This window comes from Gobius niger, assembly GCF_951799975.1.
Source record: "Gobius niger genome assembly, chromosome: 9".
Taxonomy (NCBI): Eukaryota; Metazoa; Chordata; class Actinopteri; order Gobiiformes; family Gobiidae; genus Gobius; species Gobius niger.
This window is the reverse complement of record NC_136860.1, coordinates 24,053,139-24,071,991: the sequence shown is the minus strand read 5'-3', so window position 1 is coordinate 24,071,991 and position 18,853 is coordinate 24,053,139. Positions and strand designations below refer to the sequence as shown.

Sequence of the window (18,853 nt, the reverse complement as noted above, 5' to 3'; positions counted from 1 at the left end):
TAAAACATTGTAAACAGACATTGAAGATGAGTTATGGGACAAACTCTGTTAACATTACTGGTAATTGGAAGACTGTGAAATCACCAATTGTAACTGAATGGAGACTAAAACAGATGTATATAATGGAAAAAATTACTGCATCATTACAATTGAAAACTGACCTTTTAATCAGAGATTGCACATGGTTAAAGAATATTTAAATCTATAAGTGCAATGGTTAAAAAAAAGGGGACCTGCTCTAATGTGAGGCAACATGTGTGTGCGTGTGTGTGTATTTGTATTATCTGCAGCAGTGCACAGAATACTTTGATTTATTAACATTCTTTTTCTCTTTATTTTTTTTTATCACTTGTCTCAGATAATGTTCTTTTTGGTTTGTGGAAAAATATAAATAAAAAGTCCCCCCCCCCCCAAAATAGAGCAACAATGGACTTATATGTACCAAAAAAGTACATGTAAGTACAGCTGAATATCATGCATAAATCTTTACTTGATAAACCCTCCATCCAGTGTTTCACCAGCTCAGTTGAGGGATGATAATATCTTCATTACTCATCTTATGGCTGCTCCAATAGATGTCTAGATGTGACAGTCCATTAACAACAGGCCAGCACAAGGCTCTGAACAGAACACTGTGATTACGTCTTTTCATTATTTTTCTGTCATAGGCTATCTAAAGACATTTTTACATGTGAACATGTTATTGTGCCGTTCTAGTTCAGAGCAGTAAAATTGGGTTGTTCCTGTGTAGTTCGGCCTATGGTGTGGGTTTGTATGAGTGTGTGTAAACAAGCCGAGCAACAGGGGTTAAAGATCAAACATACGCACCGGCTGTTCTTAAAGGCTCCTGCCAGGTAGGCTAACAATATCATCTATCACAGGTATGTGTTTATAATAAAGTTGTAACTGCACTCTAAATCAAATTAAATGTATTTATAAAGAACGTTTAAAAACAACTCTTGTTGACTATAAGATGATGATGTTATGACGATTACAGGACCATGGTCGGTCTGGGGTTCAGGTTGAGGCCGGTCAGAGGGGACCAGTGGTGGATCCTCTCCGCCCCGAGAAGCTGTTTGGTGGAGGAGTCCCAGCTCAGACCGAACTCCAGGCGACTGTAGACACAGGGGTATTGTCTGTCAGCCCAACGAGCCCACTCCACGGCTCTGTTTACTGCCTCCCAGTGGTCAGGCCTGGAACAGACATATGAGAGGAGAGGATGGGCCAAAATTAGAATTAACCAACCCCCGCCCCCAAGAGCATTTTCTCCAGTTCAGCTTTACTCAAATCTAAAAGCTTCTTGACTTCAGAGAAAGACAACGCCTCATTTGAAAGCTAAGACCTACAAAACTGATCTAAACTGATCTTTTCCCCCTTGCGTTGTTGCCGTGTTGTCGCAACCTTTTTTGACATTTCTTTTTTGTTGCTTTTTCATAGAATTTTTGCCACTTTTTTGTCACTTTTCTGTTGCTCTTTAGTGGCATATTTGCTGCTTTTATGTTTTGTTTTTTTGTCACTTTTTTATTTTGTTATTGTTGCTTTTCTAGCATGTTTTCGTGGCTCTATTGATTATGTCCAGAATCAAGCTCATAATCACTTAGGCTATTCAATTCAGGGATGGTACTAAAAAAAAAAAGACTTATTATAATAGGTGGTACAATACTTAGCTGCTTTGTCACTACTGGTAAATGTATGTAATATACTTTATGTATATGTATATTTTTTGTATATATTATGTATTTATAACTCCTGACAAGATATTCAACAACTTCGAACTAACCCTATATCAGTATTGTAATCAGTAGTGTAAATAACCAAGAAACATGGCTAGTATTTTCTTTTCAATAATATGTAAACTGGGCGGCGAAACACATCATCCCTTGTTACTATTTTAAGATAATACGTCATTTAAGTGAGGGACTCTCAGAGGAACAAACCTGGACTTGTTATCTTCCAGGCAGAAGAGTGTGCGGAGCAGTTGTCCCTCCATGATCTTTTCCAGCCTCATCAGCTGCAAAACCAGCAGAGTGGCCAGCAGTTTCAGGATGTCACCGTGGGCCTTTTCACCTGGAGCACAAGAATGGCAGTGCATTTAGCATTATAATAGAATAAAATATAAATACACACAGATCTTCAAATCAGATCAAATAGTTTTTTGCATAGCCCACATAACAACATTTGTCTCACAGGGTTTCTTAATCTGTTGGACTTTTACACATCAAGGGTCTTAAATGTTTTGGCTACTATTGCTCCTGTCAAGGTTAAAACGGTAAAAAAAATAGGCAAAAGGCACCTTGGAGAAGTGAAGTCAGGGCACAGAAAAGGGAGTGCCGAAAAGCCGAACGAAAATGGCGTAAGTCAAAGCTCCATGTTCATTTTGAGGTTTACAAAGAAGTGCTTGGTGTGTTCAACCAGGTTTTGCGTGGAACAAGGGTTCCCTGATAAACCACACCCACCTTCTTTCTGCACAAAAGAAGGTGGGTCTGGCCACACACGGTAAACAAGTTTCTGATTGGCGGCTAAAGCCAAGCCGAACCACTCATGACCGTCACAGAGAAATGACAAGGTTGCGTCACTCGCAGCACCACTATGTTGTTAGTTCAATTAACATTAACATTAGCCAAAACTAATCACGGATGAAGTAGTCGAGGATTTTGCCTCGCGTTCTCCACGCGAGTTTATATTCACTTCATATTTTTTGAATTGGATTTAGCTGTCGTCACGTCCGCTAATTGCTATTTGGTTAATTTCACTGACAATCTGTGCGCGTTAGGCCCGCCCGTTCAAACTGCTTCAATTGCTCTGTGACCAGACTAATTCCCTGCGTGGAATGGAAAGGGAATAGTATGGCAGAGCCAGGCAAGAGCAAGGATAGAAGTACTTCTCTAATTTGCCAAATTTCCACTGTAAACAGATTAACTAATCCTCCAGTTTCACTGCCCTTAGAATCAATCTCTACATCTCTACATCTAAGTGGAATGAGTTACTGACAAAACAATCGAAGAGGTTATCTCCGGTCTGAGTTCATGTACATGCTGCCTTGATGAATTACCCACTAGATTTCGGAAGTCTGTGCTGACCAGCTTGTTACCACAACTTGCTCAGTTAGTTAACATCTCACTTGAGACTGGAGTATTTCCAAAGGCCTTGAAAACTGCAGTCATTAAGCCTCTTCTAAAGAAGAACAGCCTTGATGCCAAGGTACTGAACAACTACCGGCCCATATCCAACCTGCCATTCTTAGTAAAAGTCCTAGAGAAAGTAGTATATCAACAGATCACTTACTTTCTCCTGTCTAACAATGCATTTGATACATTCAGTCATGATTTCAGGCCCCACTACAGCACTGAGACAGCTCGGATCAAGGTGACAAATGATATTTGCATGAACACCAACGCAGGTAAGGTCTCAGTTTTAGTTCTGCGGGACCTGAGCGCTGCCTTTGACACAGTGGACCACGGGATCTTACTTAACAAGTTAGAAAACTGGGTAGGAATCTCTGGTACTGCTCTAAACTGGTTCAAGTCCTATCTCAAGGACAGGACGTACTTTGTCGAAATTGGCAACTGTGTCTCAGACAAAATTGCCATGACCTGTAGATACTCTCTGTCACTGCATCCAACAGATCAGTTTGACAAAACTGAGATCATTGTTTTTGGCCCACAGACACAAAGACAAAGTGTTGTCAGTCACCTTCAGTCTCTCTCTCTAAAACCAAAAAGTCAGGTTAGAAATCTAGGAGTAATCATGGGCTCAGACCTGAATTTAAACAGCCACATCAAAGCAATAACATCAGCTTTTTACCATTTGAAAAACATCGCTAAGATCAGAGGAATAGTGTCGAAACCAGACTTAGAGAGACTTATCTATGCATTTGTCTCCAGCAGGTTAGACTACTGTAACGGCCTGCTCACTGGCCTCTCTAAACGAGCTGTGAGACAGCTGCAGTACATCCAGAACGCTGCTGTTTGAGTCCTGACTAGAACAGGGAAACAAGGGAACCAAGGTACATGTTACAGCCGTATGAACCGTCTCGGGCCTTGAGAACTTCAGTTTCATGCAGCTAATTGAGAAAGGCCTCAATTCTGACAATGTTCAAATCCAGGCTGAATTGGCGGATTTTTTTACCCGTGCATAATGACAACTGAAGGTGTTTTATCTGCACTCTTGCCTTTTACTGTAATTGATAATTTTTTATGTTGATGTTCTATTGATTTGATCTGTTTTCTGTAAAGCACTTTGAATTACCTTGTGTATGAATTGTGCTCTACAAATAAACTTGCCTTGCCTTGCCTAAATATTGATTTGATTAGACTACTGTAAAATCAAGTCCTGCTGAATTTGTGGAGCAAACATTATTAGCAAAAAGATCCCTTCTCAGAGATCCCCAACTCATTTGAGGGCTTATAGACTTACCTAGAGAGGCAATCCCTTTTCTTTTCAGGAAATCATCAGCAAAGCGGGAAACGTCACAGTTTAGTAACATGCCGAGTGTTGGGGTTAATTCCCAATAACCTTCCTGCAACGCAGATCAGAATATTAGTCCAGACAGGTGAGAGACAATGGAGGGATACAGATGTCAGCTTTCTTACCGGATTTTGCAAACTAAAGATGCTTGACCATTTTGAGATGTTATCACCAATTCCCTCTGAAAACCTCTTCCCTATCAATTTGCGAATACCTCCTTGTATAGATGAGATGCGTGGTTTTATATGTATTGTTGGCTCCCCACTTTCCACTTGTTCTTCATGGGGAACTGCACACTCTTCAACACGTTCTATTGCTGCTGCTCTAAAACGGCCTTCTCTTGCTCGACCTCCAAAAAGGCTTCCTCCAGTTTGGCCTTCAAAATCGCCTCCACCTACTTGGACTCTGAAACCGTTTTCTCGTACTCGACCTACAAAGGAGTCCTGGAGTCCTGGAGAATCCTGGAGTCCTCCTGCTTGGACTCCAAAACCACTTCCTCCTGCTTGGGCTCCGAAACCAATCCCTCCTGCTTGGGATCCGAAACCTCTTTCTTCTGCTCGATCTCCGAAACCACCGAAGCTGAAGCTGTCATCTGCAGATTCTGATCGTGAAAAACCTGATATCTTTTGGTAACTCTGAGATTTCGCACGTGCCATCTGGGGGGCTATGACTGTCTGAGCTGATCTGAATAAGCTACAATAGACAGCAGATGGAACCGCCATTCTAGGTGGAGGAGGTGGAGGTGGCGTTTGATCAAACTGACTGCCAGCACTGTCAAAATTTATACTCATTTGCTTCTCGACAGGTAGAGAGAGCATAGCATTAGATTGTAGCAGTTGATGTGGTACAGATGAGCTGGTTGATAGCTCCAAGGGTGCAAAATGTGGAGGCGGTAGGTCTGGTGAATAGGAGCTGCACTTCCTATGGCGTCTCTTAGGAACCGGTGCAGCCGCAGGAGATACTGGAGCTATTTCGAGACGTTTAGCCATGTATCCAAATTGCTGGACTGGGCTTAATGCGGAGCCCGGTACAGGTAGAGGAGATGGTGGTGGTGAGACTGGTGAAAAGATGCGGCCCCTGCGCAGTCCTTTTGCAGGTCTCACAGAAACATTTGAAGCAGCAGGAAATACTGGAGACATTTTGATACATTCTGCCATGTCTTCATCTTGCTCGACTGGGGTTAATCCGCAGCTCTCTGCAAAATCAAAATCACTCCTCAAATCTGTCTCAAAGCCTGTCAGCCAGCCAGAGGAACGGCTTCGTGGTGGTGGAGGAGGCGGCGGTGCAAAAGGAGAAGACATCCGACTCTTTATGGCTCTTTTTTTGCTTGTGTATCTACATATCCTAGATCTGAAAGGAGCTGAAATAGCTTCCGAGACATCTATTGAGTCATTAGTGACAGATAAGTCTGCAGGTTCACAGATACTTTTAGGCACATATTCCATTTCCATTTCCATTTCCCTCTGTTCATCAGACCTCGAAACAGATCCAATGATACAGTCATCCATCAGGAAATCCTCTGGAATTTCCTGGGTATAAAAATATATAAAGAAATGCATTGAAGTTAAAACAAGACTGTTTTCCTTTCATCTGCATATTTGTAACTTAGAAGACAATATTTACAAGGAGTTGAAAGCTGTAATATATAATAACGGGCTTTTATAGCCTTTAGACAAGTATTTACATATTTAGTACATATTACTTCAAAGGCTGAAATGGAGCTCCACATCTCATTTCCCAAATCAGCAGCCCCAAACTTTATTAACAGCAGAAACAAAATTATGTTACTGTTGTCTTTGTTCGGCAAATGTTTAATGCCATTATTGATTTTACACATTTACCTCAATGCCAGGTGATGTTAGTTCATATGATACTTCCTCATCAAAATCCTCCGTTGATGTCCAGCTCATGTAGGGTAAAAAGTCCACATCTTCCTCTGCGATCAGTTTGGGGATGTCTGTAAATCCTTTCTCTTCTTCTGACTCCTAAATTAAGGCATAATATAAATAAATAATTATATTTTAGGAAAAATCAGATTAAGTATATGCCAATAATTATGTATAAGCAGTGAAATGTAAAATAGTGAATGAGGGTAACAGACCCTTTCCTCTATGGCCACAAAGCTGGTGAACTGTGACAGGACAGAGAACTCTTTGCTCAGCTCAATGACGAAAGACTTTAGCTCCGCTTTCTTTTCCTAGAAACACAATCCAGAGAAGTATATAGTTTAGAGCAGACATGTAAATAAATGCTAATGTTATTTATTATATGTATATTAATTAATTATTATTAATTATGCATTAAATTTATTTCACAAATAAAAAATCAGTCTCCAAAGTGCTGTGAGTATATACAAGGCTTCCAAAACTGTATGTATGTATTATTATACTGTGGAGAAATGCAGAGACACACCTCATGCAGAACCGCGTTAGAGTCAAGGCTGCCATCTTCAAAATCCCCAATAATGGCTCTGGCAGTCAGTTTGTGAAGAAACTGAAAAATAGAAATGTAGAACTATTACTACAAAAATGCAGAACACGAAAATGCAGGTATACGCTCACTTTCTTTAATGCAGATGGCTTAGAGACTAAAATAAAAACATGAACAAGATACGAAAATACTCATACAAGAATCACATGCATTTAAGAACACGTTTGTAGAGGTCTAAACTACAGGATTCAAAGTTTTAAAAAGTGTTGAGGGACGGGATATTTCATGTATGTAAAGGTTATTGAAATGCCAAAATAACATTTGGTCACATTGCCATTATGATTCCATGAGATTGATTTTACAGCCAACATTCACAATCAAACATTGCAATATTACTACCAAGACTACCATGGGATCAAAAGAAGCTTTCTACCTCATGATTTTTATACTCACTACTGCCACCTCAGGTCTTAAGCGTAACTGCAGGTTCTATATTAAACTCTTGCATGGGCACTTCGGACCCGAATCAACACCTTTTTGAGTGACAGGATTTTAGAGGCAGTTGTGGTTAATAGGACTGAGCTCATTCTACATATTAGAACATGGATGGAACATGTAGAAGGAGGAAAAAAACTTAATTTTAAACTCTGTATAGTCCCTTTAAGTAAAGGAGTCAAATTGGTTGTCTTGTTTCATTTGGACAAAAATGTCTAAAGGAAAGACCATCTTACTGTGCCCTTGGTTTTTTGCAGCTCACTGGTTGACACCATAGTTTCAATCTCCTGACCACTGAGGTTACCAAGGAGTGTGGCCTGTAGCAAAACACACATTCAGAACTCGATATGAGTAAATATGTGCATGTCACTACTTTTCAATCAGAAATATTCATGATGATCAACAATACCTTTGTGCAGTGTGGGACAAAGCCAAAGACCAGAGTGTGACAGTCATTAAACAGAGCGTGGAGCTGTTTTGGGGCTTGAACAGGAGGGGGCGCTGTTGGGTTAAACTGCTGCCACTTCACTGACACTGAACTTGCCCCTGGAGCCTGCAGGCGTTTAACCTGAGACGCCACCTACAGCACAATTGTTTGGTAAAAACATGTTTTTAATTGACAATGTATTTCACAACAAGGGAAGGGAGTTGAATAAATGGAATAGAAGGATGTGAAATATGTGAAATATGTCTCACCTTTTCTGACCAGGTGTGCTTGGACTTTGAGTCAAAGAATTCATAAGCTCCACCTCCAGCCTGAGCCAGAGCCCTCAGCATGTGCCTGTTAGCTGTTGGACTAAAACCAACATGCATACAGTCAATACAATTATTTCAATTCCAATTTAATTACTATAACAGTAACTTGACCAATAAAACCTGGTAGCTCATACATTTCTCATTCACTCCTCAGTCACACACGCCTAATCACAGTCTTGGGTCCACATTCACTCACATACACAGGTCACACACTCGCTGGGCTCAGACCTTAGTCCGCAGGTGAAGAGGCGAGTGTGCGGGGCGTGGTCTCTCAGCAGCTGAAGTGTGAGCTCAGTGTTCTGGATGTGACCGTCAGACAGCAGCAGCAGGTTCCTCGTGCCACTAGAGGGCGGCAGCAGGCTCAGGGCACGTAAGGGCCGCCACAGCTCAGTGCTGCCCCCTGCCGATGAGAAGCGCTGGTGGGGGACCAGAAACAGTGCAGCGTGTGAATGCGGTGCAACGCGCACACACATACACAAGCCATGCATCAATATTTTGTGGTTTAAATTAAGATTTTAAACATAATTTCTTATGTTTATGTAGTTTAGGTAATTTAGTTAGTTTATTAATATCGGATCTTCATTATCTTATACTTTACACCAGGAAATACGACCATATTAGTCCAGTGCTCCGGTCTCTGCACTAGCTTCCTGTCACTCAGAGAACTTCAGGGAGGGGTCTCCTGGTGGTTCCCAGAGTCAGGACTAAACACGGTGAGGCTGCAATTCAGCTTCATGCAGCTAAAATCATGAGGATGTGAGACAGGCCTCAACTCTGACAATGTTCAAATCCAGGCTGAAAACTGTTCTTTTCACTTGTGCATAATGACAACTGAAAGTATTTTATCTGCACTCTTGCCTTTTACTGTAATTGATTATTTTTGATGTTGATGTTATATTGATTTGATCTGTTTTCTTGTAATTTTACGCAATTGTGAAGCACTTTGAATTGCCTTGTGTATGAATTGTGCTCCAGAAATAAACTTGCCATGCCTTACAGTCTGCTTGCAGTTATCTAGCAAATAGTTTATATGTTTAACATTTTGTACCTTAATAAAGTTCTTTGCTTCCGGACGAGCTTCATCAATTGGTTTGGCAGACAGAAATGCTTCTGTGTGATCTAAGATAACACATAGATATAAATCAATCCATTAATCAATAAAGTAATGTTATCAATTATAGACTGAAGGTAATATCACTTAGTAGAGTGTATACTGCAGAAAAATGAATGGATAGATAGCAGAGGTAGAGTTAACCTGCAATTCACAATATATCCGACTGTCACATGAACTTACCGGTACCAAAGAAAATGACATTGACCGAGACATTGTGGTCCAGGATTTTTAGGATCTGCAGAGCGATCATTCGTGCTGAGTTCAAGGACTCTCCCTTCATCGACTGAGAGGCATCCAGCAACAGCACAACTTCATCGGATTTATCGCTAGAGGCGGCCTCAAAGTTCGGGTAGAACACCAACATACAAGCCTTGATGTAAAAACAAAAGCAGTGAATGTTTTCAATGTAATCAATGAGACATGTATATCACACATCAATGGTATTGCATAAGTGAAAAAAAAAAGTCTTCTATCTTGCATAACTCAATATTGTAATATACGCTTGAAATAGCATGGATTTGGTCATTTGTTTATTCTTTTGACAATTAAGTCCAGAGTAGGGTTGGCTACAGTTAAACGAAACATCAAAAAAGTTTAGGTACTACTGGTATCGAAAAAATAAAAGTACTCCCTCGAAAGCAGGCACTGAAAAATAAACTATATCTTTAAGTTGGGTCCAGGAACAGCATTAAAGGAAGTTACTTTCACCTCAAATAAATTATACCAATTTAAAAGAATGTAGAATTTCATGGAATAAATGGGCATTCTTCTTCTTGATACACTGTTTTGCTGTGCTAAAGTGGTAGTCATAGTAACAAGTGAAACCTGGCTGTCTTTGTTGGGGTGTTGTTCGACCCACATCCTCGGGACGTGGACCTCTGTGAGCGTCACCAGGAGCTGAAAACCCTCTGGTCCCATCACTTCTCCAGGCAAAACACTCACCACAGCCTTACAGTCGGTTTTCTGGAAAGACAGAAGATTGATTTAATACTGACTTCCTTAAACAGAGGAGAGCAGTGTTGAGGCCAGAGCAAGAGCAAAAAGTCCCACCTTCAATTTGACTTGATGAGTGACACATTTCACCTCAGTGATTTGATGAGGCATCTCGATTGACATGTCGAGGTTAAATTCTCTAAAAGAAGATGATACAAATGCCTTAATTTGTTATTAAGAATGTAAATATGTGCGTAGGTTCAATAGCAATATTTCACCTTGTACTGGCTCCTTCATCAGTTACACACACTTTTTCTACAGTTACCTGTGGAAGTGATATTTTTACAGTACATTGAATACCACGATGGATAGAGTAGCCAAAATATGTACATGTTTGTATCAGTAATAATTATATTTGAAAACATTTTGAGCGTCAGGGTTTGATTTATGTTTTAATAGAGATGGAATCTGAGAGATAAAATATAATTATGTGAAAAACTAAACCTGTGTGGTCTGGTTGAGCGCTGCACTCTCCTGCCACGGGGCCACACTGCTTGGCAAAGAGAAGAAAATGCTCCCATCTTTTACGATCAGTTCAGACACAAAGGTAACTTTAATGAGGACAGTGGCACCAGGAGGAAGGTTTCCAACACTGATCGTAAACACATCCTACAAAATATAAACAAAGACAATGAACAAACTGCTCAAAATATGACTTTAACAAAATAAAAACACATCTCACCGGGGCGTCCTGGTCCATCAGATAAGCTCCGTGGCCTTTCTCAATTGCCTGCTTGTACTCTCTTCGAGCGGTTTCCTTCTCCTTTACCTACAGCAATGAATAAACACTAAATTGTTTGGTTGTTTAGGAAGACCATCTGTGTCCACTTTTACCATATCCACTCAAGCCATAATCCCCATCACTGCTTTGCTGTCATAACCAAGTAAAAGTTTGATGTTTTGCTAAATTATATATACTTTTCCTCCCTTTATGCCTGGTCTGATCCTGCTCATAAATCTAATGCAGCACATTAGATTTACCTGTCCCACCACATGTTTGCCGTTGATAAAAGCTTCAAATCCACAGACCGCTGCAGAGTCATCCAGGGGAAACACATACTTGGCCTCGATGGGCATCGAGCTCTCATTGGTGTATTTCTGAAAGATGATCACCTATTTTTGCAGAAGAGGAAAAACATTAACATACTTAAGTTACGCCCTTCATTGTGCTATTGTAGAGTGAGGACATTTGATTTACCTGAGCAAGCAGGTCCACGAGTTTACATTTGACATGAACAGCCTGCAGTGGGATTTGTTGACCAGAACTGTTCAAAAGGCCGGCCGTCACATTGTCAAGGGGATTTTTTACGTCAATGATGCCGTCCTCTATTTCTGCCACGCCTAAACACACAACAACATGTAGCAGGCCGATACTAAATGATATGCTTCATATCTACATGGCGACATGTAAACAGGCAGCAACCTCCCTCACTCATGGTACAGCTGCACTTTTTGCCTTTTTCTGCAAACTGCATTTGTGGCTTCTGTGTTCCAAATTGTTATACTGGATACTTTTGGACGTCTTTGCCATGTTTTTGTGAGGATCGGTGGATTTTTTACTGTCATTACTGCACAATGGTGCTGAAGAAAGCAGCTTTTTAAAAGTAAACAGCTAGCTTATCAGCTAAACCCATTTGAGACCAACAGATTTCTAAAGAGACACCGGGACCCCCCCATGGCTACAGCACAGTGGAGGCGTCACAAGAGGCGCTACAGGAAAAAAAAGGGGGGCAAACAAGCAGGTATCCGGGCAAGACTTGCAGCTAAGACACACATGCCTTCTATTGTTCTGGCTAATGGACGTTCACTGGAGAATAAACCAGATTAGCTGCTAAGCTCTTCCCAGAAGATGGTGAAATACTGTTGTGGAGCGGAGGGAGCTGCGCAGGAGGAAGAGTAAGGAGGAGCTAACCAGTGCAGGACATCACGCTCTGAAACAGACACAAACCCAGGAGGTGGTCCTATGGTTTCCCCTACTTCCAAAAACATGCTGGTCAGGTTGACCCACAGTGGCAGCGTGGCTCAGTGGCAGCGGCTCAGGACTAATACCTGGACACTATTACGTTGTAAGCTTGTACAATGACAAATAAAGCACTTACTTTACTTTCTTTAATTCAGTTTCTATTCGTAAAAAATCTACACTAATCATTTTACAATAATACAGCATACATAATAGAGATTTTTAAGTTTAAGACGTCAACATGAATGGAATAATTAGAGAGGTGTTAGTAACTTTAAATTAGTACAGCTGAATTATGTGTTCACCTTGGTCAGGAGGAGAGGACAGGGGCTCGTCTGACTGAACTATCTCAGGAGTGAAGCTCTTCAGTTCATCCCCTTGCGAGCTCAACCGCACCACATACTTGAGTTTCACCTGATCAGGGCTGTACACCACGTACTCATTATCCTGAAATTGCAGATTTTTTAAAATTTCATTTCAGTGTTACTCAAGGAGAGAAGGAGGCAGAAGGAGGCAGCAAGATGCCTGAACAGCTGCAGTAACATAAAGAAGTACCATGAACTCAGACTTAAGACCCGGTGCGTTTCGGACCCCATGCACACTGTCATGTCCCTCTGGGGCCTGGGTCAGAGTCGGGTCTTTCTTGCGGAAATCCTTGCACCGTCCCAAAGCTACGTCACAAACCAACATCAACCGAGAGCCATCTGTGAGGCTGCACTGGGAGTATTTCAAAGTGGTGCTAGAAAACAAAGTGGGTTTAGAAGATATTTTTTAAAGGCATTTTCAGTTTAAAAATCACTAACTTTATGTCGTCACTGAAGTAGATTCCACTGCCCAGGTCACCCGCATCAGTTCTTTGAATCCCATGCTGCGACACGGCAACACAAGGCATAAGGAGCCCACTGAAATAAAAAGCAGTTTCAGTTCCCATCCCCAATAGTTCATCTCATTCTCCGTATGGCTTTGTACTGGCCTTACCGAGAAAGGATTCCTACAAAACTGTGAGGCCTGGATGAATGAAGCAGAGGTTTTATGTTTCCAAGTTCTTGCTTAAAACTTTGGAGTTCGGGTGCTCTGTCAACACGCAGAATCTGATGGACTTGTACTTTGCTGTAATTCACAAAAAAGAGTTTATTACATAGTAAGAGGCTTGCTTAACGTACACTGTGTTACTTTAAACATGTTATTTATTCACCTGTGCTGAAGCAGAGAAGTCACCGCCTCAAACTCGGAGCTGCCTTTGGGAACGGCTTCAATGCTGCACCTCAGAGCTCGGTATTTACCAACACTCGACGGGACCGTGCTTCCCAATGTCATTTCACTGACGTTCAGAATGTCTCTTATTACCTTAGAAGCAAAAACAGCTACATTTTAGAGTACTCACAATGCATCAGTAAGTACTGTATTAGTAACCATGATTAAACAGCAGAATATTCGATTGCTATTGTAATTATTTAGGGCTGGGTGCTATTGTAATTATTTTGGTGCCAGCAACTTTACAGTACTACAGGTATCAGAAATTTTTTGTTTTTTTTGGTTTGGGACAATCAAGTAAACTTTTTGCGCTGTCTCAGGGCCCTACAGGCACAACAGGCATCCAAATTTAGTATTTTTGGTTTATTGCAGTCAGTACTGTAATCAAATATAAATTTCAATAACATGCTGTTCAGACAAAACATTTACATATTGGTCTCATGCTGCAGTCTCTCATCTACTATATTGTTACCTGGCAGAGGTCGAACTGTTTAGAAATCGAGGACATATCTGGTCCAACAGGAGATCTTTGGGGAAGCAGAGTGCAGTACTCATTCAAAAGCATTACACACTGACTTTTTAAAGACAGCTCGTCGTTTTTATTTTCCGTGATTTTTCTTTGAACCTGGAGTAATAGTCCTTCTGCCCTGGTTACCTGGACAAACAAAGAATCAAAGAGGTTTTTTTTTAACAAAACTGAGAATCTAGTAAGTAAGTGACATTTCTAAAACTACAGGAACTGCTAAAAGATCTACACTTTCTTACACAAAATAGTGTTACAAATCACAAAACACTTGCCCAACTATTCTAATATGTAATGGTAATTCAAATATGCTCTTTGCCATTGTCTAAATCCTATGTTCAGGATTTTTTTTTTTTTTAAATCAAATTGAAGGTAAATATAGCCCATCATAAGCTTTGAACTCTCTGCTACTCAAAATAACACTTTTGAAATTCATATTCTCATCCCTTGAAAATATCTATACATCATAGAATATAAAGTCAAGAGTTTCATACATCGTTGAGACTGATCTTGTGAACTGGAGTGTTGAGGATGAGGTCAATGCATCCCAGAGCCTCCTGCCACAGCAGCTCCACAAACTGCCCCACCTCTGTAGAGAGCGCCCCCGTGTGGAGCTTCTCCTCCAGCAGCAGCTGCAGGAAGACAACAAAGTTAACAGGATTAGGAATCATAATCTGTGTACAACCAGAAGCGACATAATACTGCATGAGGACAAAACAGACTGTTGTGGACATCGCTCAAAAGGGTGTATAATCTGGCCAAAAGGGGCATGAAATGGTGTGGGTCATAATATACCCCAGGTCATAATACACCCCGGGGTATAATTTTCAACCTTAGGGAAAGAGTATATCCTTGGACAGGAATATACGGACAGGCCTGTTACAGATTAGTAGTGGTAGAATAGTTTGTCCTGGACCTGCTGAAGTGGAGCAGATCCCATCTCAGTGACTTGAGGAGGACCATGGCTCTTTTGTTTCAGACCATCAGCTTTCACAGCGTCTGACAGAGTCTGGAACACCTTCACTGCCTCTTCTGACGTGGACATAAACACCATTTGATCCCTCACAGCCGCCTTCTGAAAAAACACAACTTCATGAATGCCAATATGTCCCAACTTTAGCCTTTTCCATCAATCTCATCTTTTATTAGTGGATGTTATACTGTCTTATTAAATGTTATTTTGGCAGAAAAACTAACTGTGAGACACTAGGGTTAGAGATGTTGAAATCGTTACCTTCACATGTTTCAGCCGCCATCTGCAGGCCGTCATCAGAAGTATATAATAAGTGACACCTCACCGCACACCGGTGATACTTCTGATGACGGCCTGCAGATGGCGGCTGAAACATGTAAAGGTAAAAATTTCAACATCTCTAACCGTAATGTCTGACAAAATTGTTATTTTTAAAAAGTGTTATTTTGTCACTTGTGTTGTCACATTGCATGTTTTACCTTTGATTGAATGTCACCCATCCAGTACCGCACCACACGATACTTCCTTCCACTCCCACTTTTAGCACTTTGTAGCTCCACCAAACACCAAGATTGACCATTGGACTGAAAATAAATAAATAAATAATAAATAAATACAAATTACATGGATTGCAAACTTAAAAAAAAAAGTCAAACACATTGTTTACCTTTTGAAAGAGTGAGTATTTAGCCACTTGAAAGCTTTCTGGAAACTTGGGCAGGCCACTGTCCGTTTCATTGTAAACTCTGTGAATTACAGTGTATGGTAAATATCATCATTGAAATAACTACTTATATTATATGTAGTTAATTGTAATAGATTATAGGCTTATTATAATATTGTTCTAAACATTGCTTATAAACCTGCTTTTGGACACATCAACATTGATCGTTCACATTTTATAAAACAGTATAACTAATGTATGTGTGAGAAAGACTCTTAATGAGTAAAACCCGCTGTTTTCATCATCTCGATTGTTATGTGGAGCGCCCTCCGCTGGCAGCAGGGGGATTTTACAATGGTAAAAACAAAAGACAACTATCATGGCATCAATGTTGCTGTGATAAGTGAAGCTTGGTATTTTAAGCAGTGTTTCAGGACAGATCTGGTGATGGCTATCGCTTTGAAAATGCAAAACAAAATTATGTAGCAAATTCTGCTCAAAAATCTCAGACTTGGTTTTGTACGATACATACCCTTTTGAAATATATATAAAATACATGCTGTATTGTAAAAAAAAAAAAAAAAAAAAAGCATGAATGAGAAAATCCTACCTGTAACCTGTAACACGTCCTTGTTGCATTGGAAACTCTGCTCTCTGTAATGCACTCACAGGCTTTAGAGGTTTGGCCTGACCTTTGGATGGTGCTGAGGTTACTGTACTTCCTGACCATTTCTCTACCAAAGGAACATTAAAAAAAGGATTAAATCAAAGTGCAGCAAATTTCGCACAAACAGAAATCTATAACACATTCCCGAACACTGCATTAGTCATCCAGCTCTTGAGAAAACCCAACTCAGCACACCTAATGAACAAACACACAACTCAGAGACTCAAAGTGTCATGACTCAACCTATTGAAGTCAGTAGAGAAGCACAGAAAACCCAGAAAAGATTTTTTTTTTTTTTCTTGCAGTGAAGGCACAAATAAACAATAGGAACAATAGGACTTTACTAAAATACCATATGGCCCGTGTTAAACTTGCAAAACCTCATTCCATCTACTTTCTAATCCCGCAACGTGTCTGTATCTTCAACTGTAATGACTGACATATAGCATATACTTCATTAAACAATACAAATTACCTTTTGTGTCTTTACGTGCAGCAGGTAGATCATTTGCAGAAGATACGTCCAACTTAAAATCCTCTACAGGCAGCCGACAGTCCGCCTCCACACAGCGGTGCACGTAATTCAGTCCGACCACTGGGATCTGATGCTTCACAATGTTACGAATTCTGCCAGGACTCAGACTGGACACGTCACTGGTCACTATCAGAGAGCACTGGAGGGAAGACATTTGGATTGTATGATTATGGGCAACATTTGAAAACAAGGTAATTTAATATCTAACCTCTTTATTGGCCACAAAGGATATTTTTCCTCCATTGTCAGTCACTGCCGACTTGACCTTCTTCTTCTCTTTTAAAGGCAGCCCCTTGAGCTCAAATAGCACAGAGCAGTGCTGGAACAGAGCCATGTCTGAAAACAAGAAACACTTACACTGAATCACAGAGAAGTAGAAAATTGCCATAATAGATAAACAGCCTAACACAGTGTTTTCCAATCAGGGGCACGGGGATAATATTTGTATAAAGAAAAGCCAAAACTTTAAAACTAAATTCATGTATTTAACACATTGCCATTACACTAATAAAAAGGAGTTTTCAACAAAACTGGCCACACCCACTTGTGTACTCCAGGAACCACTGGCCTGAATAACAAAAGAATCACAGGAAGCGATGAAGAACTGTTGTTTAGAATGAAAAATTAATATAGCCGAGTTGTTTTAAATGTACAGTATGCTGCTCTCAGAAATAGCTAAACTTTTGCATGTTTGGAGGATACAATTATCAGGGCAATATGAAGTTATATTTAGGATATTTATCAGCATGTAGCACACACAACTATCAACTTGCCTTTTCAGAAAAGGTGCAGTAAAACTAACTAGGTCTGAAATACACCAAAACAAACTGACCTGAGCAGCTTCTGTGACAGTTCTGGACTGAGCGACTGTTGGACATAGAAAAATATGCAAATGCGCACTGCAGCAAACACCACGAGCGCATCCGGAGTTTTCAAGGTAAAGGCTATACCTCACAGTTATTGCTTACAGCAAAGGGCGACATATCAGATCAACAAAATATATCGATGTTAAATGTAGGCCTACACATACTTTGTTAGAAACGCTCTAGGCTGCCTCCAGCACTGTTTCACAAAAAGCAAAAAATAAGACACTAATATTAGTCTTTTATTTTTAAACAAGCAAACAGCAGATGCACACTGCTCTGATCGCACACTTGACATCGCTGCTCTCTTCCTGGTTCAGACGTATTTCCAGTAATCCGCATTTACTTGTGCATGTGCACCCCCTCGTGGTAACAAATTTGAACTCATAACACGTCAATAGACAGTATGCTGTTCATTTATGCACTAACAGGAAAGTTAAACAATTCTTTTGTGCAACATTTGTTTTCAGAAAACTAATGGCAAATTGGACGTGTTTGGGCAGGTTTTTTTCCACAGGTTTAGGACAGTCCAAACTGGAATATGTTGAGGATGGGTATGGAGGGACAGGGCTTGAACCTCCATGACTTTTATATATATTTAGAAAATAGAACAATGGACTTAAACATATTTTTTTTTCTTCATATAAGAACAACTAAAAATCATGCATAGATCTTCACTTGATGTAGGCTATTTCAAGGGTATTTATTTTATATCTTGTTACCCTAGTTGTGGCAACAGCAGCAACCCAACCCAAATGGACAGGACAAAGTCATTGAGCAGTTTCTCCATCCAGTGTTTCACAAGCTCAGTTGAGGGATGATAATATCTTCATTGCTCATCTTATGGCTGCTCCACTAGATGTCTAGATGTGACAGGCCATTAACAAAAGGTCGGCACATGGGACCCCCAGCAACACTTTTTATTATAGACCAACCACATGAGGCTATAATGGCTCTGGAAAAAAAGTACTATGATTACTGTGGGTCCTTTCTTTATTTTTCTGTCATATAGGTGTCATTGTGCCGTTCTAGTTCAGAGCAGTTGTAAAATTGTGTTGTTCCTGTGTGTTTCGGCCTATGGTGTGGGTTTGTATGAGTGTGCGCTGCAGCCACGGTGACAGAGACACAGCACCACCTTAACAAGCCTAGCAACAGGGAT

At 40.5% G+C, this 18,853-nt stretch overlaps 1 protein-coding gene across 1 annotated transcript; it reads right to left on the bottom strand.

The window, feature by feature from the left end:
* Positions 1–934: 934 nt before the first annotated feature.
* LOC306967593 (protein mono-ADP-ribosyltransferase PARP4-like) lies at positions 935–17,701 on the bottom strand. The gene is made up of 34 exons (XM_079562675.1): positions 17,664–17,701; positions 17,040–17,167; positions 16,772–16,970; positions 16,240–16,363; positions 15,633–15,717; positions 15,445–15,549; positions 14,909–15,067; positions 14,487–14,624; positions 13,942–14,124; positions 13,411–13,562; positions 13,194–13,325; positions 13,019–13,117; positions 12,771–12,954; positions 12,521–12,662; positions 11,454–11,596; positions 11,237–11,368; positions 10,938–11,024; positions 10,700–10,864; positions 10,474–10,520; positions 10,313–10,394; positions 10,088–10,225; positions 9,443–9,632; positions 9,197–9,267; positions 8,377–8,564; positions 8,089–8,188; positions 7,802–7,972; positions 7,629–7,709; positions 6,880–6,960; positions 6,569–6,664; positions 6,309–6,452; positions 4,593–5,996; positions 4,417–4,519; positions 1,938–2,067; positions 935–1,193 (listed from the first exon to the last, which is right to left on the bottom strand). The coding sequence occupies exons 2-34, from the start codon at positions 17,163–17,165 to the stop codon at positions 992–994; spliced, it is 5,583 nt and encodes a 1,860-aa protein (XP_079418801.1). The 5' UTR covers positions 17,166–17,167; positions 17,664–17,701; the 3' UTR covers positions 935–991.
* Between the last annotated feature and the right edge of the window lie 1,152 nt (positions 17,702–18,853).